We start from the raw sequence: 26,335 nt of genomic DNA on the forward strand, positions 1-26,335 counted from the left end.
GTGTTAATTTAAAATAAAATAATAAACATTGTGAATAACCATGTTGATCTGTAAACAAGCGTGTTCATTTTGTGATTTCGTGACTGGTGTAAATGTAAAAAATTGTGAGTGTTACTGAGGAAGTTCTTGGTATATTTCAACAAGCTGATCACGACTTACAAGCCTTCTTCACTTTGGTCACAGTACTCCATGATAAAGGCAAATTGGCGACCGTCTTCTGTTGCAGTATCATACATTGAAGATTTCATCCAAAATAAAATTAAAATTGCCAAGACGTAGGTGACCCTCAACAGCCTTCAACAGGTCATAGTGCTTCAGTGTTAAATGATCTTGGTGCGGAGGTTAACGTTCCTGGATTTAATGTTAGCAATTGTAAAAAATGTGTATTTGATAATAATATTCATATTAACAAATAAAAATTGAGTAACTACAGTCAAAATTTTTATACATGTATTGAACGAGGCAATAAGAGTTGGTTTTGGCCCTCGGGCCAAACAGAGCTTTTTTACGCCCGGAAATGGGGGCCAAAAACAACCTATTATTATTCGATCGTACGTAAATATGTTTTTAGCCCATATTTAAATATTTGTTTATCATATTTTTTACAACAATGTTCATAAAGTTTTCGTTATTCTTTTTTATATTATAATTAAAGTTATTCCTTTTAAGCAGGTCTGTACTCACGTTTTATACCACATAGATTTTTAACGAATGATTCATCGTTGAGCAGTCGAAGTGTACATGTCTTACCGATTTGATGCAGATTTCTAACTTTTCAAGAAGTAATGTAATATGTCTTCATCATATTTGTCTTGTAGCATATTTGTATTGATTTCTTGAATTTGCTAGAACATCTGTATATAATTTCTCTAGCTTATTCGCATTTGCAAAAAAAGATATTTTAATCGCAAACGAAATTATAAAATGTGTACATAAAGGATATGAAAATCCAATGGGCGATGGATATCTCCCACTCAATGCACGTATTATTAAGAGAGTTTTAAAGAAAATTTTAGAAAAATATAAACAGGTCAAAACCTTTAAATTTTAAGCGTTTTTAAAAGTGAATTTGTTTGACCGAAATCAGATTCACCTTTGGAAAAACATGACAAACTTTGAGTTTTTTTTTTAATTTTGGCTTTACAAAAAGGGAACCTGTAAAAACAGAGTAGTCATTGAAAAAATGTTGGGTGTTGAAAGGGCCTTACTAGTACGTAGTTGTTTTTTTAATTTTCGAATAAACAGTACGAGTGGCCTGTGTACTACTTCCAGGCTTCTAATTTGAAAAATTTTGCGCGATGGCACTAATTTTGTGAACACCAATAACCACCCAATGTCATTTACCAATTACCATTAATGTACCTTTGAAATAAACGACTGCACTTTTAATACAAATAACGTAGTCTGTTATTATTCACCCCATTTGTACTGTTGTGTTTATACAGGGTCATTATAAAATATTGTAGTCAACTCACCTATGAAAAACAAATGAAATTTTTCTCGTGCCGCTAATCACCAAAATGATTTGAACTGTTTTGAAATGTCACGAACGTCCAAACAAATCTGTCAGATGTGTCAAAAATTGAAATGCCCGGTTCGCGGTTTAATTTCATTTTAAATAGACACGAAAAGACGCCAGGCCAGAGCATTAAGGGTTGCAGTGTTATCGGGCATTTGTGAACGCCACTGCAATACATTTCAGTTTCAAAAATTGTAAATTGTCAGAAAAACGTTTAAGGGCTTTGTCATGAATTACACCTTGGAAAGTCGATTGGAGTTGAACAGAATAAATCATCTGGTCTGTTTTGCAAAGAAGCAATAATTTTTCAAATAATGAAATCCAAAAAGTGAGGTTAAGTTTGTCGAAACAAATGAACACGGTAATTATTTAAAAAATTACATTTTTATAGGTACCCTGAAGGTAAAAATTGTGAAAAATCACGTAATGGACAATGGCAGAGCAAGTCTTATCACAGTTAACGAACACTATGAGTACCTAATGAGTTTTTGCAGTAAATAATTTTGCCAAAGTTGTGATCCCGCGAAAGTTCTGTTTGTAAATTGAAAGGAATCGTCAAAATATTGGTGCAGACATGGTTTGTGACCGGTGCTTTTCTCTTGAAAAAACACAACTGAAATCCTTGATCTTCATCCCTACAATAGGTGAAAACTGCTATGTCCAAACATTACCTTCAGCTTTGCAGTTTCTAGATATCTGAAACATGCCAGATCTGCATAACAGGAATGTCAAAGAGGTTCTACCCAAAACACGCCCACATGGCCATCCTAATATCAAGATTTTTCAAAATTTCTATAACACAAAAGATGAAAAAACCAATAAAATTTCAGGAGCATAGTGTTAAGAGTTCTGTAGATGATTATGAGTTCTCTTGAAACAACAGAATGTTTAATAAAGATTTTTAACTTTCCTAATAGTAAAATTACAATTATTACTAAACAGTAAGTTGAAGTAAGTTTTAAATTAAGAGAATGCAACTAACACCGAAAGAAAAATGAAAGTTACTGAAAATAAGAAACTTTATTGCAGTACCTACATACACTTTCTACATCTAATTTTGTTTATTGATCACATTCATTTACTTGAAAAAGTATCAGGCCTATGAATCGTCGTCTGCTAACCACACACCAACCTTCATTGCGTGTGATGGTGTTTCTTCAAAAGCGTGAGTATTTTCTATACACCAAATTCTGAAGTTCTGTCAATTGACATAATAGCCTAACAGATGAAACCAGGCTTCATCAGAAAAGAACGACAAATCGAGAATCCCGTTATCGTCCATATCAGCTTGAAACCAACTACACTACCCAACGCGGCAAGGAAAATCAGCTGGTTGCAGCTCCTGAACCAACAAAATTTTGTATGGATGCATATGTAACTTCTCTTTTACGATTTTCTGACATGGGCTGTATGGTACTCCGGACAGTAAAGATTTTTGACAAAGCTTTATTCGGACTTTGTTCCATTCTCATCCTTAAATCTTCAACAACGTCTTCACTAACTTGAGGTCTCCCCGTCGGTTTTCACTTAGAAATGCTACCAGTGCCGTTAAATCTGGCCATAATTCGCCATATAGCGTCTTCAAAGATTCTTCATCAATGACAACAGAACATTTCACTAGATACTCGTTTTTAGACGCCTCCACAGAGTACACTCCATCCCCATCCTCATTTAACACCCCATTACGGTAATAGGCATGATGATTGCGCCAAAGGACTAAAAAAATCATTTGTAACACTGACCATAGTTATTCCTCTCTGTTCATTACCTGAGATTATTCCACAATGATCTGTAGTTTTGATAAAAACTGTTTTTTGAGACACTTATTAAAGTTCTAACAAAGGGGAAGACAGCAAAAATGAAAACAAGACAAGTCAATTAACGCACAAAGTGAGGGAAAACGTACCAGTACAAACGAAAAAATTATTGACATCTGACAGAATTTGATGAAGCGTTGAAACAGTGCAGCCGCTAATGTCAACTAATGTGGCGCTAAAAATAAAAATTCCAATATTAGTGTAATCCATTCCACAAAACTGAAAAAGGCGGCACAAAATGTCACCAAAATCATGGCCTTCTTCGACTACAATATTTTATAATGACCCTGTATTTATTAATACATAATTATTTATTTACCTCATTCCAAAATTTTATGCTGCTGATATAGGTTGTGGTGACATTCTAACTCAACCCAATGGGACAATCACCTCTCCAAATTATCCCAACGCTTACCCACCTTCAGTTGAATGTAATTGGAACATTCAAGTTGATTTTGGGCAACACATAGAGATCACGTTTGATAAGATCGAACTTGAAAAAACTTACACATGCCATTTGGATTACATTAATCTATATAACGGTGAAGACGATACTTATCCCATAATCGCTAGCATTTGTCACCAAGATAAACCGATAACTTTAAGAAGCTCGGGCAATATGATGTATGTTAAGTTTAAAGCTGATCCGTCAGTTCAAGGAGTAGGATTTATTGCTAACTATACTACAAAATCTACAAGTAAGTAGTGATTTATTAGACAAGAAGTAATCATTTCAATATCTATTTTTCTTTCATTAATAGGATGTGGAGGAAAATATGTTGCCGACAAAGCAACTATCATGTCTCCAAATTATCCTCAAAATTACGAAGTTAACGATACATGCAACTACCAGATTGAAATCGGAGAAGGACACATGATTTCGCTGAAGTTCGAAGATTTCGATCTGTTTACACCAGATGGTGTCAACTGTGGTTCAAACAATAACAGCTTTGTGAAGGTGTACGATGGTCCAACAATAGACTATCCTATTTTAGCCAGAGTCTGTGGCAAAGATGCTCCTAATCACACTATTATTTCAACTACAAATAAAATGTATGTGGAAATGGTGACACAAACAGATGTAGTAGCTAAAGGCTTCTTAGCAAATTATAAAAGGGTAAATTAATAAAAATCGAAATTCAAACCTAATTTAGCCAATTTCAGACATGTGGTGCTCGAATTGAAACTGATGGTACTGGATACATACGACTAACCCCCAACGATTTAGATTACGAAGAATTTAATTGCTCCTGGACTATCGTATCTAAAGATCCGAGCAAACACGTTTCCTTAACCATTACTCATTTAGACACAATGAGCAATTATTGCGATGAAGGCTTCAGTGCTCTAAAAATCTACAACGGTGCTTCTTCCGATGCCCCCTCATTGGGCAGTTACTGTGGAACGAAGAGTCCACCTACTTTAACAACTGACGGTTCGGCAATGCACATAGATATAGAATACAACTCGGTATTGTTTGCAACTTACTCCATTTTCGATAATCGTTGGTATTTAAATATAATAATTTTTTATTCTGATTTGTGTATTTTAGATTGTGGAGGCACTCTAACATCAGTTGAAGGTATTTTTGCGTCTCCCGGTTATCCAAAAAAATATCCTATGGAAACAGAATGCGAATGGACAATTGATATTCCCGAAGGAAACCACCTATCGGTGACTTTTACATACTTTAAATTATTAGAGTCCGAACACTGTAATACCGACTACTTGGAAGTAAGACAAAGTAATGGAACTGGTAAAGTTCTGGGAACATATTGTGGTGATGATCTACCGTTAAATATCACTAATATGGGTAGTTTATGGTTTTTCCTAAAAACCAGCCTTATGGACGGTGATTTATCAGCTATCACCGCTAAAGGATTCCAAGCAGAATATATTCTAAGTAGAACATATTTTTCAACGAAAATTCCTAATAAATATAAACTTTTAATTACAGACCGTGAAAATGATCTAACTGGACATTCCGGAAGAATAGTGTCACCACTGTATAATCAGGGTCATCCACTCTATGGTGATTATTCTTGGAGGATAACCGTAAACTACGGAAAACGCATTTTATTAACTTTTAAAGAAATAAATTTAGAAAGCGGTGACAGTATGTGTTTCTCGGCGATCACGGTATAGTTGAAAAATTAACAAATAGAAGAACTAGAATCGTATTTTTAGATTTACGATGGCTCCAGCGACACGGACGCTCTTATAAATGAGTACTGTGGGACGTCGCTACCAAAAGATATTAAATCCACTTCCAATATTTTGTTCATCAAGTTTAGAGGTTACAGCACGACCCGATCCATAATTAGATTCATTCTAGAATGGTTGGCAATCGATGGAACTACTCGAGAAATCAATAAGACCCCTACTGGTAATATAACACTACTTCTAAGTTAATTTTTCGTATCAGTCAATATCTTTTATCCACAGGCTGTGGAACGAGCGAACCCGTAAATATAAATGCTTTGAAAAATTATACCAAAATTACATCTCCTGGATATCCTAACGGGTACGGAAAAGATCTAAATTGTGAATGGATATTCACTACGATTCCGATGAATCGGATAGCTATTTATTTCACGGATATGGATTTACCACCTCCTTACGGCTCTTCTTGTTACGGAGATTACGTTGAAGTCTTTGAAAAGAAAAATGAGGACTGGGAGAGTGTTATAAAAACTTGTCACGAAAACGTGACCTTTAGATATTTCATCTATACTTTAAACATGATGAAGGTAACTTTTAAAACGGACGACTATCAAAATCGTACTGGATTTGCGGCCTTTGTAGGAGAAAGTAATTCATTAACCTAATTCAGTTATAAATTAAGAATTAAAAAAATTTTAGCATGTGGTGGTTATTTGACGGAACCTACGAGTTACATCGTATATGACAACAATATAAGGGCGGGTTTTCTTCCAAGACACTCTAGCATAGTAAGACTATTCATTTAACACACTCTTTATTCTTAAAGAAATTATAGTGTCAATGGAACATCACGGTTGGTGCTGGAAAAACAATAGAGCTAGAATTCTTACAGTTCGATATAGTACACGAGGAAATAGGCTGTAATAACTATTTAATGGTAAGTATAATATTCTTAATATTCACAGTAATGTACTTTCGTAATTCAGATACGTAATGGTATCTTTCCGGATTCTCCGATTTTAGGAGATGGTAAATACTGCGGTGATCAAGTTCCCTCGAGACTTAATACCACTGGCAATAATGCGTACATTAAATACGAAGGACCGCCTTCCGCAGCCGTAATGTATGAATAACAGTCAGCTTTTTTTTTAATTATTAAATTTTCTAACAGAATTTCAAAATACGTTACCGAGAAGTTTCCTACGCATGCGGTGGAGAAATAACATTAAACCAGTTCGAAAATGTTACTGAAATTAACTCACCTAATTACCCTCAAATACCTCCCCCGCATGTTGAATGTATTTGGAGAATCACTGCTCCTCCTGGCGAAATCATCCGAATTGATTTTCCATACAGATTTGACGTGGCCAATGACAAAGAGTAAGTTGTTATAAATATGAATATTTTGTAGAAGATCGTGTTTAAGATGTAATAAAGAGTATGTGGAAGTACGGGATGGTGCAACGATATATTCGAAGTTAATCGGAAAATTCTGCGGCGAAAAACCAAATTCACGATTCACAACTGACAACATGATGTTTGTAAAATTCTTTACTCAGTTAATCCATCCGAGCAATGGTTTTAAGGCGAAATTAACTCTTGGTAAGAAAGAATAGGAAAAGATTAACAATTTTCATTCTGGTCGTTCTACACCGATCATTAGATTCATGGCCAATTTCCTCCCGATTCGTATTTGAATCGTTACAATTTTATTCTCTTGTAACGTTTATGTTAACGCGAAATTGTCAGTTCTTTGCCGCAGATTTATTATAACTTCAAACAAATTTTAGTTTAAACTGCAGATGATTCACGAACTGATAAATTTACTATTTCGAGTTGCTGTCTTCTAAAACACCTAAGAACAGTGAGTAAAATGCTATCAAAGTTTTCTAAAATTTCAGTTAAAGTTCACTTAAGCCATATGCTAATTAGTATTATTCGGTACACTCTGGGATATGCTCTTCTGGATCAACAATTGTCACAACGTATCAGCAACCATTTTCTGTTGTATACAAAATTTCTTGCCTGCTAACTCTTAAGTAAAGATTTCACTCTTTCAGTAAGTCTGGTTTTAGTTACTTTAAAACCTGAATCCAAGATTTAGCTTGACATTTATTACAACATACTTAATTTAAATTTTTAAATTAAACCATTTCTCAAACACAGCTTGTGCACAGCCTCGGAATGCTCATGTAATTCAAATTAAGACCGATTTCAGCCAACTGTGGTGGAACCATCCACAGTAAAATGGGTCAAATTCGGTCACCCTTCTTCAACAATCCTTCTAAGTATCCCATCGGTGCAACCTGCACTTGGCACTTAATGGGACCACCTGGTCATAGTATGAACATAAAGTTCAATAAAATCGATTTAGAAAACAGTTTCAAATGTACAGTTGACCATGTGTGGCTTTATGAAGAAAATCATGTGGACAACACGAGTATGTTTAAAAGCTGGTACACTATAAATATGTATCATATGGGAAAATTTTAGAAATTACTCTCGGTAAATTCTGCGGTAAAAAACTCCCGAATGAAGTAAACTCAGCTGGAAACGAAGTATTCGTTAATTTCGTAACCAACGAAGCAAAAAAAGATTTAAGCGGTTTCTCGTTAAACTTTAATTCCAGCCAGGAAGGTACTTTTGTAATGACAAAAAATTTGAAGTAGCTACATAATTTGGTTTCAGTTTGTGGTGGTACCATTGAAGCCACAGGAGGTACAATTCAATCTCCAGGTTATCCAGTATCCCATGAAGGCCCAAGAAGATGTACTTGGTACATCAAGGTACCACGTGGCCGACGCGTAACTGTAAACATAGAGGACTTCGACTTAGACAATAGATTCATAAGTCCGTCGGTAAATGAATTGGCATTTTATAATGAAAACGATTTCCAAGGTTTGCTTAAAAAAATTTCTTCGAATAACGAGAAAACAGTCGACTCTTCGGAAAATCACATGTTTATTTACTACGGGTCTCCGGGGAAAACTGGACGTGGATTTAAATTAAAGTTCTCTTCCAATGAACCGACGAGTATGCGGCATTTGCTATATTTGATCAATATTTTATAGTTTGTTAAAATCTAGGCTGTCAAGGTGATTTAAATGAAGATAGTGGTACTATCACTCAGCCAAATATTCCATATCCTTATTTTTGTACTTACATTCGAAATCAACAGTCCCAAGGAAAAACTGTTGCGATGACTATTACCAGTACTACGAATAAGACTAATCCTGGTGGTAAAATTAGTTGCTTCCAATATCTAGCCGTAATTAAAGTGGAGTCAGGTATAGGTTTCCCGTCGGATAATTATTTCTGGAATCGAGAAGTATTATGAAACAAAAAACTTATCGAAAATAACCAATACAGTAATTTTTTTAAGTAGAAACCAAAACGGTCTCAAGTTTGCTTTTGTATCGTTTATCTTTCCGTTGGTAGGACTTCTAAACCAAGTTCGTTACGTATGAACCTACAACTAACTTAAAATCATATAACTTACGGAAGACATCAATGTTATAGCCTTCTCGATACTAGATTTAAATGATCACCTAACATAAAAGATATGTATTAATAAGAAATCTATTTTAGAAGACGCCAAAACACCTATCCAAACAATACAGTGTATTCCTAGTACAACAATAATCCGATCTCCTTATTCAAACTTAAAACTAACATTCATGCAAACTAACAGTGGAAGTGTTGTCAATTATACAATGTCTTATAACACGTATCAATGTGGTGGAGTCATAAATGGTGAAATAGGGGCTATCAGAAGCCCTGGTTACCCAAACAAGTACTCATCATCGATTGAATGTGCTTGGTTGTTAAAATTACCAGAAGAGCAAGCGATTCTTTTAACATTTGAGAACCTCGATTTAGGAGACAATTGCGCAAAGAGCTACTTGGATATATACAACGGGGATTCGCCGAGCAGTCCGAAGATTGATAGATACTGTCAGAGTAACAAACCTGAGCCGATAAGATCGGAGTCTAATATTTTATGGATTGAATATAAATATGACCTAGAGTCAAATGGAAAAAGTTTCAGTTTAAAATACGAACCAAGAATACAAGGTAATGTAAACAAATCAAAGCCTCAAATAGTGAAAGTGAATTTTTTAGGATGCGGTGGTTTGTTCCGTAGCCAAAGTCGGATAATCCAAACCCCCTCTTTCCCTGACGATTACCCTAACAATGCAGAGTGTCTATGGGAACTTAGGAGTGATGCAGGGTACCACATTGGACTTACGTTTATCACTAGATTCCAAATCGAACAAAGCGACAACTGCAAAAACGATTTCGTTGAAATATGGGATTGGAGAAATGATGAGTGGTTTTCTTTAGGAAAGAAATGCGGCCGAGAAATTCCAGAGTCGATCAACGGGACCTCTAACAGGATGAAGATTTTGTTTAGAAGTAACGAAAGAATTGGTGGTAAAGGTTTCAGTGTAGGCTTAACAACTGATGCTAGAGCAAATTTCTTACTTTGTTACTTACTTTACAGGCGAAATGGGAATGGATCTGTGGAGGTACTTTCATTGCTGATACTACTGAACGTTTCGTTGTAAGTCCAGGATATCCATTTCTTTCTAAGAAAAATATGCGCTGCGAATATTATATATCTGGAAAGGAAATGTGGCAATATGTCAACATAAAATTTTATCATTTCGAATTAGAAGACGGTAAGTGTTTATCTTCAGAAACAACGGTTTTCATTTTGTATTTTTTAGCGGGAGCCAACTGCAAGTACGATAAACTAACCATTTACAATCTTGTTCTTGGAATAAGATATGTTCCCATAGCAACCATGTATCGTCAACCCGTTTGTGGTCAGCGTATTCCCCCAGATATTCGAATGGGTAGCAAAATCTTTATACTTTTGGAAACAAATGCGTGGGAGCATAAGCCAGGATTTAAGTTTTCTTATCAACTTGACGGTAAGTTTAATCTTATAATACCATAATTTCAAACAAAACATCAAATTATATCTAGCTTGTGGTGGTGAAATTAAGTCACCAAGAGTAATAAATTCACCTCCCATGAATATCGAAAAATCACCTGGTTTATACTACGGGAACATAAACTGCATGTGGAAGATCACAGCTCCACCAAAAAAAACAATTGTAATTAATTTCCAAGAGTTCAATTTCGAATACAAACAGAACTGTTACTTCGATAACGTTGAGATTTACGAAGGATTCACTACATTAAGATCGAAAAGAATTGCTAATTTATGTGGTAATTTGAATAAGAATCTTCCGGTCATTAAATCAGAAAACAATACAGTCCTCATAGTGCTGATCACTGATCGAACTGGAAATCATGCTGGTTTTAAAGCTGAAGTTTACTTTGCGGATGGTATGTAATTAAAATATCGGTCTTCCTAGTGCCACTGAATTACCATAATTTCAGGACCTGCTTCTGGATGCGGTGGAAAATTAAAACTTAACGGAAGCGTAGCTGCAACACTGACTGCACCAGATCTACCAGATATGGATTGTTCCTGGACAATTCAGTCAGATATTAGCACCACAATAAAAGTTCATTTTGATGAAGTCAATTTACCTACCACGTGCGGTTCAAACAGTCATAATTATAAGAATTGTAGCTGCGGACTTTTGGAAGTAAATTATTCATTCCACGACTTTGTTCTTAGTTCGTTTAATCTTTAATCGTAGGTCAGAGATGGACACCCACGCGTGGCTGAGATAATCGAAAAATTCTGTGGCCTTACAAGCACAAGTTTTGCAAGAGAACTGTCGAGTACAAGCAACAGCATGGGCATTAGACTTTTTACAAGAGGAGTTATCAGGAGAGCTTTTAAAATAACTTTGACAGCCACGCCATGTAAATATTTACCACAGAAATGGAAATTCTTAATTGCGCTTCGGTTTTCAGCTATTTGCGGTACAATTTACTTAAATGCTACAAAAGACATCCAGACCGTAGTTTCTCCTGGTTATCCTAATAAATACCCCAATGATATAAAATGTGCATGGATCATCAAAAATAATAATGCAGGTGCAAAATTCGTTGTTCATTTTGCCGATTTTGACTTGAACGAAGAAAATAATAATCAACATATTGTGAACAACATTTGTGGCGAAGATAAAGTAGAGATTATTGACGAAACGGTTAGTATAACAGTATCTACTTTTTTTTTAACAAATGACACAAATTATTGTAATGTTGCCTAAATATCGTTAGATGAAATAATTATTTAGATTTCAATAAACAAGTACAAATCGGTGGAAAAATAGTTTATAATATAAATTCTTTGACCGTCGCCATCTACGAAAAATTACACTTTTTTGAATATCTAACATTGTTGTCCGTAAACCTTTGCTGTGGATGCGGCACGGGGCGAATTATTTTAGCAACGTGTACGTTTAATATAAACATTAAAATTGTCATTTTGGCATTCCAATAATTAAAATTAAGAATTGTTGCACTTAAAATAATATAATATATTGATTTTTAGTTTGCTAGAACCGTGAAGGTTGACGGTAAAATGTAATAATGGACTTCGGCAAAACGTACCTATTATAGATTCGCCTGCTGGTAGACTCGTCTATCGTCGCTATATAAATAACTACTTTTTTGTTTTTAAATTACTAAACAATATCTTCTACTATAAGTTCATATATTTATATTTAAAAAAATAAAGTTTGGACACTATAAATTCTATTCTAGTAAGTCTTTTTAGAAAAAGACATCAAACATCAGAGACAATTCTATTCGAATCTAATTATAAGTACTGCACAATTTCTTTCCTAAACAGTTACATGTTATTTTCAGAATAATCATTTACTTTCGGATGGTTTCGATCCTGGATTTTTGATTTCTGGGAATAGTAGGAAAACTACAGATTTCTCTGTAAGTAAAATACCTGTGTTTGTGTACTAAACTAAAAACGCTTAATATATTTTTATATCATAAGCAGTATTCCCTGAAATAGTGTACATTCAAAACCGGAAACATCTTAGAAATGACAACGCAGTTTTCAACGTAGCAGAACGAGCCAGCTACATAGTACTCCTATATTAATCTTTCACATTAGCAAAGTCGAAATTTTCAAATATTTTAAAAATATAACATCTGAAAAAATCCAAATTAAAACAATATTGCAAAGACGATGCTATGATATTTCAAGTGTTACATATTTAGAAAGCAAATTAATCTTCCCTACTACGACGCACTTACGTCCACAGTAAATGAGTATTCACATTGGAAGAATAACAGCAACATTTGCAAGCAAAAGTTATTATTTTATCAATATAGTTAAAAATAATGCCAAATTTTCCCCAGTCTAGAAACTTCTAGAACTTCCACCATATATTTGTACTCGACGTGTATCATGTGGAAATTTAATTTGAGAGAAAGATGGACTGAAGTCATATGGAGTTCTAGGAAACCAAACTAATGCACAAATCGACCACGTTTGACTCGTTCTGTATTCACGGAAGATCGTGAAAAAATAAATTGAAAGATAAAATTAAAACATTCTAAAAGCAATTGATGATAATTTTCCAAAAAGAGTACTGGAATGCAACGTAAATGGAAAGAAGTGTGACTTCAAATAATAGATAACTACTTCATCGGGGTTCACAGGTTTACCAACCCGAGATTACAGTGAACCATTTCGGGCAATAATTTAGTGGTTCGGACCAGTTAGGCTTCGATGTCGTAAGTGCACAGTATAATTTTGTTATTTGCGGTAACGCCGGTAGTGAAGGAACTCAATTAAAATAAAATGAAAATAGTAAAAGAAAAAAAGAAAATGCGATGATGCAACAGTTTAAGAAAAATAAGGCACCTTCGAATAATTGAAAATGAAGGCGGAATGTGAACAGAAAAGGCCTGAAAAGCAAAAACACATTTAAGAATTGGAGCTTACTAAAAGACGGTGGACTAATACTACAAAGTTAGAGTGGTTTGGAATTTCTCGCAAAAAGAGGATGAAAATTGTTAATGTACTCAAATAAATTTCAAAAATCATCCTATTACCTCAGTTAGAGTATTAAATTTATTGGTGGAAGATTGATTTGTCGAATGTGAGGTTTCTGGGGTTGTAACATTTTTATAAATAGACACAGTGATTTCGAAATATGTGCAATACAAAAAATGGGGAATAGCTCACAATAAGATTATGGCTCTGTGTAAATTTCACGATCCTAAGTGGTAGCAACGCCTCGCCTGGAAAAAAATATTTGAAATTAAATGTAAATTGTTATACGCTGGTAGTATTTCTTGACCTACTTCTTTCAATGAACGGCACAGAACGACTCGGATTAAGAACCAAAAAAGTACTGATAATAAAAGTGCAAACACACGAAAACGGCCAGTCATCATCAAGCGGTCGGTGAAGTCGGTTTATGGTGAATGTTTCCAATTCATGGCAATTGGTGTGCGCGAACATTTGCATCAGTAGTACAGCATCTTTGAGATCATGGTACCTTCAACCTCACATTCACGATCGTGGCCGTGATAGGACAGAAAGAATAGTGCAAGCTGAAGAACAAATTTTAGAAGGCGACAGAGAAGAGCCCGACTCAGCACTCGCCGACTTGCAGCTGAAGTTGGAGTTTCATAGTTTGTAGTGCATCGTACATTCAAAAACTGCAAGGTTTGGAGCGCGTTGACTGTCCACGTTGTGTAATTTACTGCAAATGGTTGTTACCGCAGTGTCGTGAACACCCTAACTTTTTAAAGTGTATTTTGTTTACGGATGAAGCGGGATTCACTCGCAATGCTGTTTTCAACAACCACCAGTGGCGGCTCCTCGGGGTGGGCAGGGTGGGCAATGCCCACCCTATTTGATTGTTTATGATACGAAGTAAAATATTGATTTTTTTTCTTTTTTAAAATATTTTATATGTATACACAAATAATTATCGTCGTAAACATCATTTAAGCCAACGGATTTTCTTCATTACATCCCGCAGTTTCCGCAACTGAGAAATTGCAGTTGTAAAAAAGTGCGTCAGATCTCGGCGTTATACGGTTCATGTGAGGATGGGCTAGTCCACCCTGGTCCACCCTCTTGATTGTAAGCAACGACATACGTTCGGTTTTCTATGTACGTAATTGAGAGTAAAGAATTCGAAACGCGCGTCTTTGCATATCCGTGTTTTCTTGTTTCAAGCGGGGCAGGACGCCCTGGTCTCAACGTATATCTCAAACGCTGCAGAATCGGATCTCTCGATATTCGATTCAAGGATTCAATAAATTAATTTCGATTTTTTTACTTCTTCTGTATTGTAAAAGTATAGAGGTAATTATTTTTATTACTCTATTGAAATATGGGTAAGGTAGTAAGGAAAATAATGTTATGCGAAAATTCTTGAATACTATTGTTACAGAAAAGAGCAACACCATAATAATTAATAAATACTTTTTCATATCAAATGAAAATTTGTAATAACCATATTCTTGTATTATGACACCGTGTAAACTTTATAATGAATTATAAATTTAAAAATCCGAATAACCAATGATGAGAATAAGTAATACATTTATTATTGCAGTACGTATCTGACATGTGTATTTTTTTATTATTACATATGCATTTTTGTTTCATAAATATAACTGTAGCAAAGTCAACAAAAGTTAAATATACGCTTAATTTATTATTTAATTTAGACTGTCCGCACAGGGTTGTTACGCGTTCGCTCTAGCATGGGTGGGCAAATCCACCCTGAAAATCGTAAGCACTCGGCATGGTTCGTCCTCGTTGGAGACACGACTGAATTGAATTCAGTCAGATCAGAAACTGCGTTGTGGATGGATAGTGCATTTAATTATAAAATGTAGCTTATTCAAATTACCAAATAGTTAGGCGGGTACCAAAGTAGGTACTTTCTAGCAATTTTTTTTTAATGGCAAATCCTACTGTAAGCTGTGCAAATAATATTAGAGAGGTGGTAAAGAAGGCATTAAAAACATTAAGTTTTTGTTTTTAATAAATAAATTCAGTAGTATGGAACTTGATATTTATGAATTATTTGTTTATAAATTAAGATCATGTCCCGAAATGAAACAATTGGTCATCACAAACTCTCGTGGCAGTAATAAAGGCTTTAATCAAAGTTCGGACAATAAATATTAGGTACCTATTGGTTGGTTGATCGGCAGTGAAACAACAAACAAAACTGTTGGAATTATCTGCTATTTAACATAAAATTAAATTACGAACACTTTAAAATTCCACAAGAAGAGCGATATAAAATATATTGCTACTGCTTTACAAAAACATGACCAATCTGAATAAACGAAAATTACATGGAAAACGAAGTGAAACTATAGAAAATTCTCTTAAATTCGGCGTTTATTCGATATGATAATTTTCTTGGGTACACAAAAACATACATTTCGGGGACAAGATGAATCGCAAATTTCTCTTAAAGTAAATTCGATGATAAATTTAAAAAGTTTTTTGGAGGAGTCTTTGGTAATTAGTGGTCTTCAGAACGATTATTTTGGAATTATTTTTATTTTATTTGTTATTGTTAACTTTGTTAATATTTTGAGAACTTATTTTTTGTTTCATTTGGCATTTTTAATTTTGCTTTTACAATAATTTTCCAAATTGCTGCTTTTTCTAAGTGTAGCTTATCTCAAAGGTTTAAAATTTAATGTTTTCTCGTCATGTTATTTCAAAATCTTTACATGTTGGGATCATTATTTGAGTTTATAGTTCTATAAATACCTAACAAATCTATTTATGTGCTGAACCTTTTTTTTGCTCCTCTTTCCTCTTCTAGCAAGAGTCTTCGACGTTCTCGTTGGTTCTTGCTGACCGACATTGTAAGTAACATTTATAAAATAATATACATATATGTAATATGCCTAAAATCTTTGTTATATTATATTGATTGACATGCAGCACCAAAACAAAAACACGTTCTCACAAAAATGATTAATTATATATAGGTATATATATTTTTTTCATACATGTTATAACCTACCTATAATGCTTTGCCCACCCATCAAAAATCACCACGAGCCGCCACTGACAACCACAACACTAACATTTGGTCCCATGAAGTAGGTTGTACTTTTAATTGCAACTGAAAGTGTTTACATCGTTTTTTCGAATGTTTTTCCACCTCTGTTTACAAGGTGGATCAGTGACTTCGTATCGAGGATGGTTCATGGGGGTTTTCCCCATTCGATTTTTAATTTGTTTTTTTTCCCACACTACTACATTACGTAATACCGTGGTTAAAATTATTGCATATATTTCGAAATCACCCTGTATTTGGAACAAGTGTTCCATAACATTAAAAGTTACTATTACCTTCGTTACCTTACTGAGGCAAAATAAATTGTTATATCATTTAGATTTACATAGCTTACTGTTATTTTCCAACTACATTTCTTTGATATTGATTGACCCTTACAAAAACATCTTTTATCCCCTTATCCACCACATACAGGGATGATTTATATGTACCCTCCCGTAGAAAGATTTTTACATCACGAACTACCTCAACTCGCATTGATTTATATTTTGGAAGATTATCTCAAGTTCTTCTTCTGTATTCGAATTCAAATAATTTCATTGGGAAGATCTGAAGTTTTGAGGCTAATCTTTGCATGGTAATCAAACATACGTCTAATTATAATAAAATAACGTTTTAACTTCAAAGAAATAATAATTAATAATTGTTAAACATTAATTATAATTAATGTCTTACAAAAATGCAGTTTCATCACAAATTTATATTTATTTAATTAAGTAGTAGTACGCTCACACTCATTGAAACAGCTAAACGCTGAGCTAAAATCGTATGAATAAATAATATAGAAGTCGGTGAGCAATTCTTGGAAATTCATCATTATTCATTCCCAGAATCAGTTTGCCCGTGTTTAATTACATTTGCCAGTTGGTAGTGGAGACTATGAATAACAGCCGGTTGATTTAATAAATTCCAAGATTTTAGTTAAAATAACCAATCTTCTTGGATATACATTACATTTTATACATCTCCAAATGCTAATTTTATCAAAAAATTCTTACAATATGTATATTTTGGTTTATAATGTTCCAGAGATATTCCTTAATGACAGGCACTCATCAGTTTTGCGGTAAATCCGACGGACCGTTTGACTACTACTCAAACTTAAATACTATAGTAATCAAGTTCTCAAGTGGTAACAATGACCGAAACCGCGGCAAAGGATTCAAAGCGGAGTATCACACAATAGGTAAGTAAATATAGAACACTGCAATAAGTGGTCCACAATGGTGTTATTGTTAAACAGGTTGCAACAGAAACTACACCTCCTTACAAGGACGCGTTGTCAACACAATCGCGAACGAGTGTTTTCAAACAATTACCGTACCTAAGAACTACACGATTTCGGTTTATTTCCAGCAGTTCATGACGTACCGCTGGCACGACTGCCAAAAGGCTGGTTTAGAAATACGCGATGGAGGACACAAATCCGCTACTCTGCTGCAAAAAATTTGTGGTGGCGCATTACCAAATCCAGTTTTCTCGACGACCAGTCAGTTGTGGGTGTACTCTTGGAATAAAATGAGCACTGGTTGGTTACCAAGCTACGATTTTATTTATACTTCGTCGGATCAAGGAAGAGGATGCGGTGGTACTTTATACAACTACAAGGGATCATTTACCAGTCCTTTCTATCCATTAGACTATAAAAACAGCACTCCATGTGAGTGGGATATTCGAGTTCCCATAGGCATGAAAGTCGGTATTAAATTCTCTGGTAACTACACAGCCTCCATAATACGCAAAAAAATTAACTGGTGGTAGAACTCATCAATCCATGAACCTTGGCTATAGGTATAACATTATAACATTAATATTTGAAAAATAGAAAATCGAGTAAAATGAAAAATTGTAAATAAAGAAACTGAAAATTCCAAAAATTAAAAATTGTAAAATTAAAAACCTAAAAACAAAAAATTGGCAAAAGTAGAAAAGTAGAAAAATCGAAAAATTGAAAAATTTTAAAAAAGCATCCAGAATCCAAAACTTGAAAAATAGAAAACTTGAAAAGTTGAATAATTTTAAAAAGAGAAAACAAAATACTTATTTAGAAATTGAAAAATCCAAATATTGTAAAATTGAAAAATTAGAAAAATTGAAAAATTGTAAAATTCAAAGCTGAAAAATAGAAAATCGACAAATTTGAGATCGAACGCGAAGTTGAAAAACAGAAAAATTGAAAGTCGAGAAGCTCAAAATAGAAAAATTGAAAAATCGAAAATTAAAAATCGAAGAACTGAAAAATTTAAAATTCGAAAATTCGAAAAATTCGAAAATAGAAAAATTGAAAAAACGAATAACCGAAAAATCGAGAAATCGAAATTTTAAAATGTTGAAACATTGAAGGATCGAAAAATTGAAAAATCGAGAAATTCAGAAGCCGAAAAATCGATTAATCGAGAAATACAAAAATCGAAAATTTGGAAAGGCTAAAAATCAAAAAAATGAAAAATGGGGAAACTCAGGAATCCAAAATTGAAAAATCGAGAAAAGGAAAACGCAAAAATTTATAAAACTGACAAATTGCAATATCAAAAACTGAGGAATCGAAAATTTAAAAATCGAGAAATTGAAATGTTGAAAAATCGAAAACTAAAATTAGATACTGAAAACCTGAAAGATTTAAAGTAAAAAGAATTCGAAATACCGAAAAATTGGAAAATCGAATAATCGAAACGTCAAAATCTCGATAAATCGAAAAATCGAAATATTGAAAAATTTCAAAATCAAAAATCGAAGAAATAAAAATTGAAAATTTCAAAACTAAAACTAAACACTGGAAAAACTGCAAATCGTAACACTGAAACATCCAAAAATTGAAAACCGAGAAAATGAAAAATTCAAAAATTGTAAAATATAATCACTGAGGAAAAGAAAATTTGAAAAATCGAAAAAATTAAAAATTTTAAATTGAATACTCGAAAAATACAAATCTAGAATCTGAAAAATCGAAAAATTAAAATCCATAAATAGCAAATGGAAAAATTTAGACACTGAAAAATTTTAAATCGAAAAATTGAAGAATGAATGAAAAATTTTATGATTAACAGTTAGAAAGTCGAAAAACTGAAAAATCTAATAATTTTAAAAATGGATAATTACAATATCTATAGATTGGAACATTGGAAGATTGTAAACATGAAAAATTAAAATATCTAGAAGATGAAAAATTGTAAAAACGAAAAATTGCAAATCGAAAGATTGAATAAAACCTTGAAAAATCAAAAAATTTATTTTCAGTTTTAACTCCTGAACGGTGGACTTTTGAATAAAATGTTATACAGAAAAGTTTATGCTAATAATGAGTTCTAGTGCTGGTTAAATTTTTTGCATTCAGTTCGATAACACCCTGTATTTTGTGTGTACATTTTAGTTTTCGACATTCGAGGCGAGTGCGACAACAATTATGTAAAGGTTACCACATATGAGAAAGAAGACGGAAATGAACACCGATTTTGTGAAAATGTACATACATTCTTTTTTTCTGGCTTAATTTATTAATCTTTCTTTAATTTTAGGAAAACCCAGCTGTTCTTTACTCAAATTCACACCTCTTAGTAAAATATCAATCTTCTTTTAATAATAATGGAACTGGATGGCAAGCTTCGTTTGAAGCCGTGAGTCAGTGAAATATCGTCATTTATGTAAGGCAATATTAATAAAAACAAATGTATCTTCCATTAAAAAAATAAGTTGGTACATTATTTTTGACCCGTTGGGTACATATCGTGAAAAAAGAGGTAAAACAAAAAGTGAATTAAAATCTACAAATCTGAAGATAAAAACCAAAAAAAATCATTTTTCACAGAATGTTAATTAAATCTGTTTTTCTTTTAATAACACGTTAGTACATGAGTAAACACATAAAAGCACCATAAAAAGTCATTGAACCCAAATGCTTATATCGGGCAACTGGTTGCTTTAATATTTTCTCTATGGGTGATGACCCGTAAATGGTGTAAAATATCAAAGGTTGTTCTGAAATTGCATTTCTGCTTGCGTCTTGAATTTTTTAGCCATGGATCATCTCTTGAATAACTCCGTTTTTTATAAGATATGCAATAAGCAGTAACAGATCCTTACTATTTTGAAAAAAAAAAGTTTATTTTGAGCAACAGTAATTTATCATTCAGCTCATCATCCTCTAAGTTACCATTAAATTCAAAAATATAACAATAACTTGTTGCAAATATACAAGGTTTTTGACTAAGGATATACTTACTTAAGAGGGTAAATACTGACAGATAACCAACCTGTTTTTATCAGTATTAAGTACATGGAATTAATTTAAAAACGGTTCACTTTTGACACAGTCACAAAATGCCTGGAAACATTTTAACTCAGCCTAAACTCAGTTCCATCCCCATTTCCACTCTGGGCGAATTTTGCTTTAATACAGCAAAACAATTTGAAAGTCGGGTATGTCATATACGTAAGTATTCTCAACGGTACTACTGTTCAGATTCAGATTTTTATATTGACGCCATCATCAATCAACACGAAACCTACTCTGGATTCAACCAAAAAAAGTGTCAGAGTATCTCTTGCCATTATGAAACTTGAAGTGGTACCTCAAAATGTGGTTACATCTGTTGTACTATAACCCTCTTGACATCTTTTCAGCGAAACAAACATCTTACTTGTTGTCTCTGGTTTCTCCAAAAATCATTTTCGTGGAAAAGGTTACCGTTAATTTAATTGAAAAAAGTTTACCAGAGGCAAAGGTTGAAACAGTGGTCGTAGTTTTTGGGCAGTTTAAGAAATATAAAATATTTTCGTAGTGGGATCAACCACAAACTAACGAAAATGGGTTTCGTCCTGATTTTGGAGAAACCTGCATCCTGATGGAGTATAGGTTCCAAAAGCTGTCTGTCATAGTCATCACAGCTTTTTAACACCGTCATGTAACGTTTACTCATTTTTAGCATTAATTAAAAACTAATTTAATAAATCAGAAATTAAAATCGAAACTATTCTCTCTCTTTTTTTTTATTAGATTTCGGCAATGATTTTTCTGGTTACTTCTTTCATACAAAGTGGCCTGAGAATCATATACGGTAGTACTGTAAAACCTAAACAACTTTTCCAAAACACTGAAAAATAGAAGGTACTGTAATGTTTTGTTTCCTTTGGTGAAAATTTTTATATTTTTTTTTGGTCCTGTTTTAAGTTACGGGGTTACAAATTTCGCAGATTAAAAAAAATATGACACTTCTTCGTTTTACACGGTTTTGTGCGGTGGTACCGCTGTGAGTGCCACACAACTGCATAAAGTACGATGTTATTTTCGCTTACGGTTTAACCGAAACTGATGATATACTCACTTTTTTTGATCCCACAGCAGACAAAAAGATCATAATTCAGAAAGGATTTCCAGGACTTACAAACCCATAAATAATTTTGTTGTAAAATGTATTATCCATATGTATCCAACTAGGTATTATTATGTGAATAATGTTCATTAAAAGTTTTCGATTAAATGAGTACAATATGCAATGATACGATAAAACAAATTAAAAAGAAGTCTATTGATTAGAATTTATGACGACTCTTGAAGATTTATTAATAACTATAATTTAATATCACTTTATTAGCTCCTATTATGATTTTTCAGACTATACATTTTGAATAATCATTATAAGCAAGACTTGCTTACGCTGTAACAAATAAAAATAGTAATTAATTATATGCGAAGGGAGAGAAGACACGATTCTGGCCCGAGCTGAATTGTTCCCCGCGCCCCGAATGATTGAAGGAAATTAGAAAACAAGAATCCGAGAAGTCTTCTATCCCATGGTTTTTATGTTTACTTTTTTCACTACTAGCAACATTTTTTTAAGTTTTATTGAAACTCCAGCTCCCGAGTTCTACATTTTGAAGCTATCATGAATCATTAATAACAATAGTATATAAATATACTTAATTATCTTAATATCAAGTCAATACAACACGTCAACTACGACATCTAGGTTAACCATACCATTGTCAATTGCTTTTATTATCTACTAGTGGCAGTAATGAAAAAAATACATTATCAAAATTTCATGTAGCAAAAAAACCTGTAAAAATCTTTTAAAGAGTTATAATTTAAATTTCTTTCTTGTATCTATTTGGGAGTCATTATCAACCAGGAAGAATAAACAAGGATCAAATGTCATGCTCATTAAGTCATTACGTACACTTATCAGTCGGTACTACTCATCATTTTTCCAACCTGATAGTATTAATTGGAAAAAAGAGCAACATCCTACAAAAACAAACCGATACTTTATTTTATAAAAGAATTATTTCGGACAGCAGTTCATGACGTGATGCGGCAAATGTTTGAAGACAACGTTGTTGAAATAATTATAAGCAATTTGTTCTTGCTGTCTGTTATTTACTTATTGACTTATCGGAAGTTAAACGTTATATGTATATGTTAAGTGATAAACTAATCTTCACAAGAGAAACAAAAAAAATTAGAAACTGAACTACTTGTTATCAGTTGAGAGTGAGCACGATGAGTGAAAACATTTTGCGGGGTCCTTCTGTGGATTATGTTCCGAGTACCACCTTGGGTCAGTACTTTTTCGAATCTGCTAAGAAGTACGAGAAACGTACTTGTCAGGTACTAAATATTTTTAGTGAACTTTTTTCTAAGTAATTTATAGATCGATCCGTTTAGCGACCACCATGAATCTTACGCTTCTGTGAGAAAAAGGAGTACCAGAGTTGCCATAGAAATGCAAAAGAGAGGAATAACGTTTGAAGATGTGGTCGTTACGTGCTCTTCAAGTACCATAGATACCGCTATACCAATTATAGCTACTTTTTATCTAGGAGCTAAAATTGCTAATCTAGATATTACTTTATCCGTTAGACAAGTTACCCATCTGCTGTCTCTTGTATCCCCAAAGATGATTTTTGTTGAAGAATCTGCTATCGGTTTAATCGAAAAGGGTTTAGAGAATGCAAGTTTAGAAACAGAAATTGTAGTTTTTGGAGAATCGTCAAAGTATAGTACTTTCTCTGATTTCGTGAAATTTCAAGAAACTGAAGACCAGTTTGAACCCGTTGTTGTTGATTTAGAAGAAATCGCAGTTATACTCTTCAGTAGTGGTACCACCGGTTTACCCAAAGCTGTATGTCATAGCAACCGTAGCGTTCTAAACTTTACGTTCTTCTTTTGGTAAGTGGTGATAAAAAACTCTTCTCGCTTTAATATTTTTTTTAAAGCAATTCTTCTGACCACCTGGACGTAATCCTTTCGTTCAGTTCTTTTTACTGGATAACGGGAGTGCTTTTCCTTACTTCCACATTTATAGGAGGTGGGCACAGAGTTGTCTGCGGAAACAAAGTAGAAGCTGAAAGAACCTTCAAAGTTATCGAAAAATATAAAGTCACCTATATGTTCATAGCACCGATTTTGTCTTATCAGCTTACAAACTTTGAGAATTATCAGTCCTATAATACCTCCTCGCTTCGTGTTATAATGGCGGCTGGTACTCCTTTGAGTACCACTCAATTTAATAAATTGAATACTATTTTCCCAGCAGTAGATATTATTGTTTGCTATGGCCAATCAGAAGTTGGTATGGTCTCACTCTTTGACACTAAATTCGACAAGAAATTTATTCGTACGAAGAATAAATCTGCAGGGAAAGTTGTTACCGGAATTACGCTCAAGGTACTTTTCCTTCCTCTTAAATCAAGACTAATAAATTTGCACTTCTAGATAGTTGATCCTGAGACAAACCAAATCATGGGTCCATATCAAAATGGCGAAATACGACTTCAATCTTCCGGTGTTATGAAAGGTTACTACAAGACCGATAGTACCGAAGTCTTCGACGACGAAGGTTTTCTGAAAACAGGAGACGTGGCATATTTCGATGAAGACGGTTGCATATTCTACGTTGAAAGATTGAAAGAGATGTTTAAGTATTTGTCTTGGCATATAGTACCGACAGCTATAGAGTCAGTACTTTTAGAACATCCTGGTGTAAAGGAAGCTGTTGTTTTTGGTTTTCCAAGAAACGAAGAAGAGGGAGAAGTTCCTGCGGCCTGTATTGTTGTCAATGAAGGTTCCAATGTTAGCGAAAACGAAATTGAAGACTTTGTTTCGAGTAGGGTTTCCGATAGGGAAAAATTGAGAGGAGGAGTGTATTTTGTGGAGGGGATCCTCAAAACACCGACTGGCAAAGTGAAGCGAAAAGAAGTGCGAAAAGCCATGCTAGAGTGGCTCACCAAGTAGTTTCAAATGTGTTGAAGGGCCAGCTAAACTAGAATTCATAAAGCATTATGTTTTTGGTATTAAAGTGCTTTTCCATTTTCTGTTTCTAGAAATATAAAATCGCTTAAAACAGCCAACAGCTTCTTTAGTAACTAAAGTGTACTGTACTAAAAATGTTGAGAAATAAAAAAAAAATGCATAATATATATGTAAACTGTTTTTTACTTTTACTCAACCAACAAAACTTTCAATGTTTTTAATATCCAAACCCCAGTTTTAAGTAAAAAAATTGGTCTAAAGAGTTTAGACAGTACTTCCCTCGCTGTCGGAAACTTGACGACTGCATGCTTATTGTGTTTTTTTTCTCATTGCATTTTTGTAGTGGGAATTTAAAAAAAATTGCGATGACGTCATCAACATTTTTGCAAGGACACGTATATCAGTTGGGATAGATGTAGTGTAATACTAAGAATAAAATTATTATATTCTCAAATTTTCGGGAAAATGAATTGGGTCGTTTTGAATATTGATTTGTAATAATCAATAAAATAACGAAACAATTTACTCACGTATGCATATCAGAGGCAACTGAAAATCGTGTATGTATAAACATTCTTAATTTAAGATGACAGGCGTAACAGCATACGTGAGAGTCAAACAAAGAAACTGTAAACAAAACGACAATCGGTTTTATTGAGTCGACTTCCGCTTATTATATAAAACATTGGATTTTATTTTAATTTTTGACGGTGGAATTCACAATTGGTTGATTTAAAACATGTCTATACCACATTCGCGGAACCTAGTCAGCTATGTTTCAACCGAGTTTTAACTTTAAAAAATTTTGTGTCTACCAAATTGGGTTGGTCCAATGTAATACTAATAATAAGTGTTGCCTTTAATTTGATCAATAAAATAAATTGACTTCATTAATTTTTTTGAGCCACCCTTTAAGAAAATCTAAAAAATATGAATGGAATGATAAATCACAAGTACAAACTCATCATATTTTCTGCATTTTAGATAGGATTTATTTAGCAAAATTTAAGGGTGACGTCACCAATTTTTTTAGAAGGGATGAACAAATACATTTTGAACAAAAGTTTACCATGCTTATAATAACTTTAAAATATCTCCAAGATTTCAAAGCATTCGGTTTTGTAATTCCTGATTAAATCGATCAAATAAATTCACGCATTCAATAATTTTTTTCAGTCACCCTATATATGCAAATCGAAAAAATATGAACGGAGTGATAAATCACAAGTACAGACTCATCATATTTTTCACATTTTAGATAGGATTTATTCACTAAATTTTAGGGTGACGTCATCGATTTTTTTAGGGGGGAAGAGCAAATACATTTTGATAAAAAAATTACCATGCTTATGGTAACTTTAAAACATCTCCAAGATTTCAAAGCATTCGATTATGTAATTCCTGATTAAATCAATAAAATAAATTGACGCATTCATTAATTTTTTTCAGTCTCCCTGTATATGCAAATCGAAAAAATTTGAATGGAATGATAAATCACAAGAAGAGACTCACCATATTTTGTACATTTTAGATAGGATTTATTCGGCAAAATTTTGTGGTG

The 26,335-nt window shown here is 33.5% G+C and overlaps 3 protein-coding genes across 6 annotated transcripts in view; 2 read left to right on the top strand and 1 right to left on the bottom strand.

Moving 5' to 3' along the window:
• The window catches only part of LOC135137531 (cubilin-like), a 38,540-nt gene extending 18,328 nt beyond the window's left edge, over window positions 1-20,212 (top strand). For both annotated transcript variants that reach the window (XM_064067214.1, XM_064067215.1), the window contains 29 exons: window positions 3,687-4,034; window positions 4,098-4,453; window positions 4,501-4,840; window positions 4,889-5,239; window positions 5,294-5,475; window positions 5,524-5,722; window positions 5,782-6,147; window positions 6,199-6,287; window positions 6,335-6,436; window positions 6,486-6,617; window positions 6,671-6,879; window positions 6,926-7,101; window positions 7,718-7,939; window positions 7,993-8,136; window positions 8,188-8,532; window positions 8,586-8,786; window positions 9,088-9,573; window positions 9,622-9,947; window positions 10,004-10,181; window positions 10,230-10,436; window positions 10,492-10,857; window positions 10,912-11,123; window positions 11,178-11,346; window positions 11,398-11,633; window positions 12,298-12,375; window positions 17,553-17,709; window positions 17,767-18,237; window positions 19,894-19,985; window positions 20,039-20,212. In XM_064067214.1, coding sequence (XP_063923284.1) covers window positions 3,687-4,034; window positions 4,098-4,453; window positions 4,501-4,840; window positions 4,889-5,239; window positions 5,294-5,475; window positions 5,524-5,722; window positions 5,782-6,147; window positions 6,199-6,287; window positions 6,335-6,436; window positions 6,486-6,617; window positions 6,671-6,879; window positions 6,926-7,101; window positions 7,718-7,939; window positions 7,993-8,136; window positions 8,188-8,532; window positions 8,586-8,786; window positions 9,088-9,573; window positions 9,622-9,947; window positions 10,004-10,181; window positions 10,230-10,436; window positions 10,492-10,857; window positions 10,912-11,123; window positions 11,178-11,346; window positions 11,398-11,633; window positions 12,298-12,375; window positions 17,553-17,709; window positions 17,767-18,237; window positions 19,894-19,985; window positions 20,039-20,149 — 6,851 coding nt within the window. In that variant the 3' untranslated portion in view covers window positions 20,150-20,212. The remainder of the gene's footprint in view (window positions 1-3,686; window positions 4,035-4,097; window positions 4,454-4,500; window positions 4,841-4,888; window positions 5,240-5,293; window positions 5,476-5,523; window positions 5,723-5,781; window positions 6,148-6,198; window positions 6,288-6,334; window positions 6,437-6,485; window positions 6,618-6,670; window positions 6,880-6,925; window positions 7,102-7,717; window positions 7,940-7,992; window positions 8,137-8,187; window positions 8,533-8,585; window positions 8,787-9,087; window positions 9,574-9,621; window positions 9,948-10,003; window positions 10,182-10,229; window positions 10,437-10,491; window positions 10,858-10,911; window positions 11,124-11,177; window positions 11,347-11,397; window positions 11,634-12,297; window positions 12,376-17,552; window positions 17,710-17,766; window positions 18,238-19,893; window positions 19,986-20,038) is intronic.
• LOC135137532 (transient receptor potential cation channel protein painless-like) overlaps window positions 8,717-26,335 on the bottom strand; it is a 66,909-nt gene continuing 49,290 nt past the window's right edge. The window contains exon 3 of the mRNA XM_064067219.1: window positions 8,717-8,814. Coding sequence (XP_063923289.1) covers window positions 8,783-8,814 — 32 coding nt within the window. The 3' untranslated portion in view covers window positions 8,717-8,782. The remainder of the gene's footprint in view (window positions 8,815-26,335) is intronic.
• LOC135137259 (uncharacterized) lies at window positions 22,664-24,922 on the top strand. 3 transcript variants are annotated; one of them, XM_064066872.1, is made up of 5 exons: window positions 22,664-23,130; window positions 23,174-23,691; window positions 23,739-24,189; window positions 24,238-24,443; window positions 24,494-24,668. In XM_064066872.1, exons 1-5 carry the CDS (start codon window positions 23,023-23,025, stop codon window positions 24,582-24,584), a joined length of 1,374 nt encoding a protein of 457 aa, XP_063922942.1. In that variant the 5' UTR covers window positions 22,664-23,022; the 3' UTR covers window positions 24,585-24,668. The 3 variants fall into 3 exon arrangements, with proteins under 3 accessions (XP_063922942.1, XP_063922941.1, XP_063922940.1); XM_064066871.1 differs by having other exon boundaries at window positions 22,665-23,130; window positions 23,188-23,691; window positions 24,238-24,922; XM_064066870.1 differs by having other exon boundaries at window positions 22,667-23,130; window positions 24,238-24,922.

Source organism: Zophobas morio, unplaced genomic scaffold (genome assembly GCF_036711695.1).
Source record: "Zophobas morio isolate AGI-343-1 ecotype UQ-CSIRO unplaced genomic scaffold, CSIRO_AGI_Zmor_V1 ptg000029l, whole genome shotgun sequence".
Lineage (NCBI taxonomy): Eukaryota > Metazoa > Arthropoda > Insecta > Coleoptera > Tenebrionidae > Zophobas > Zophobas morio.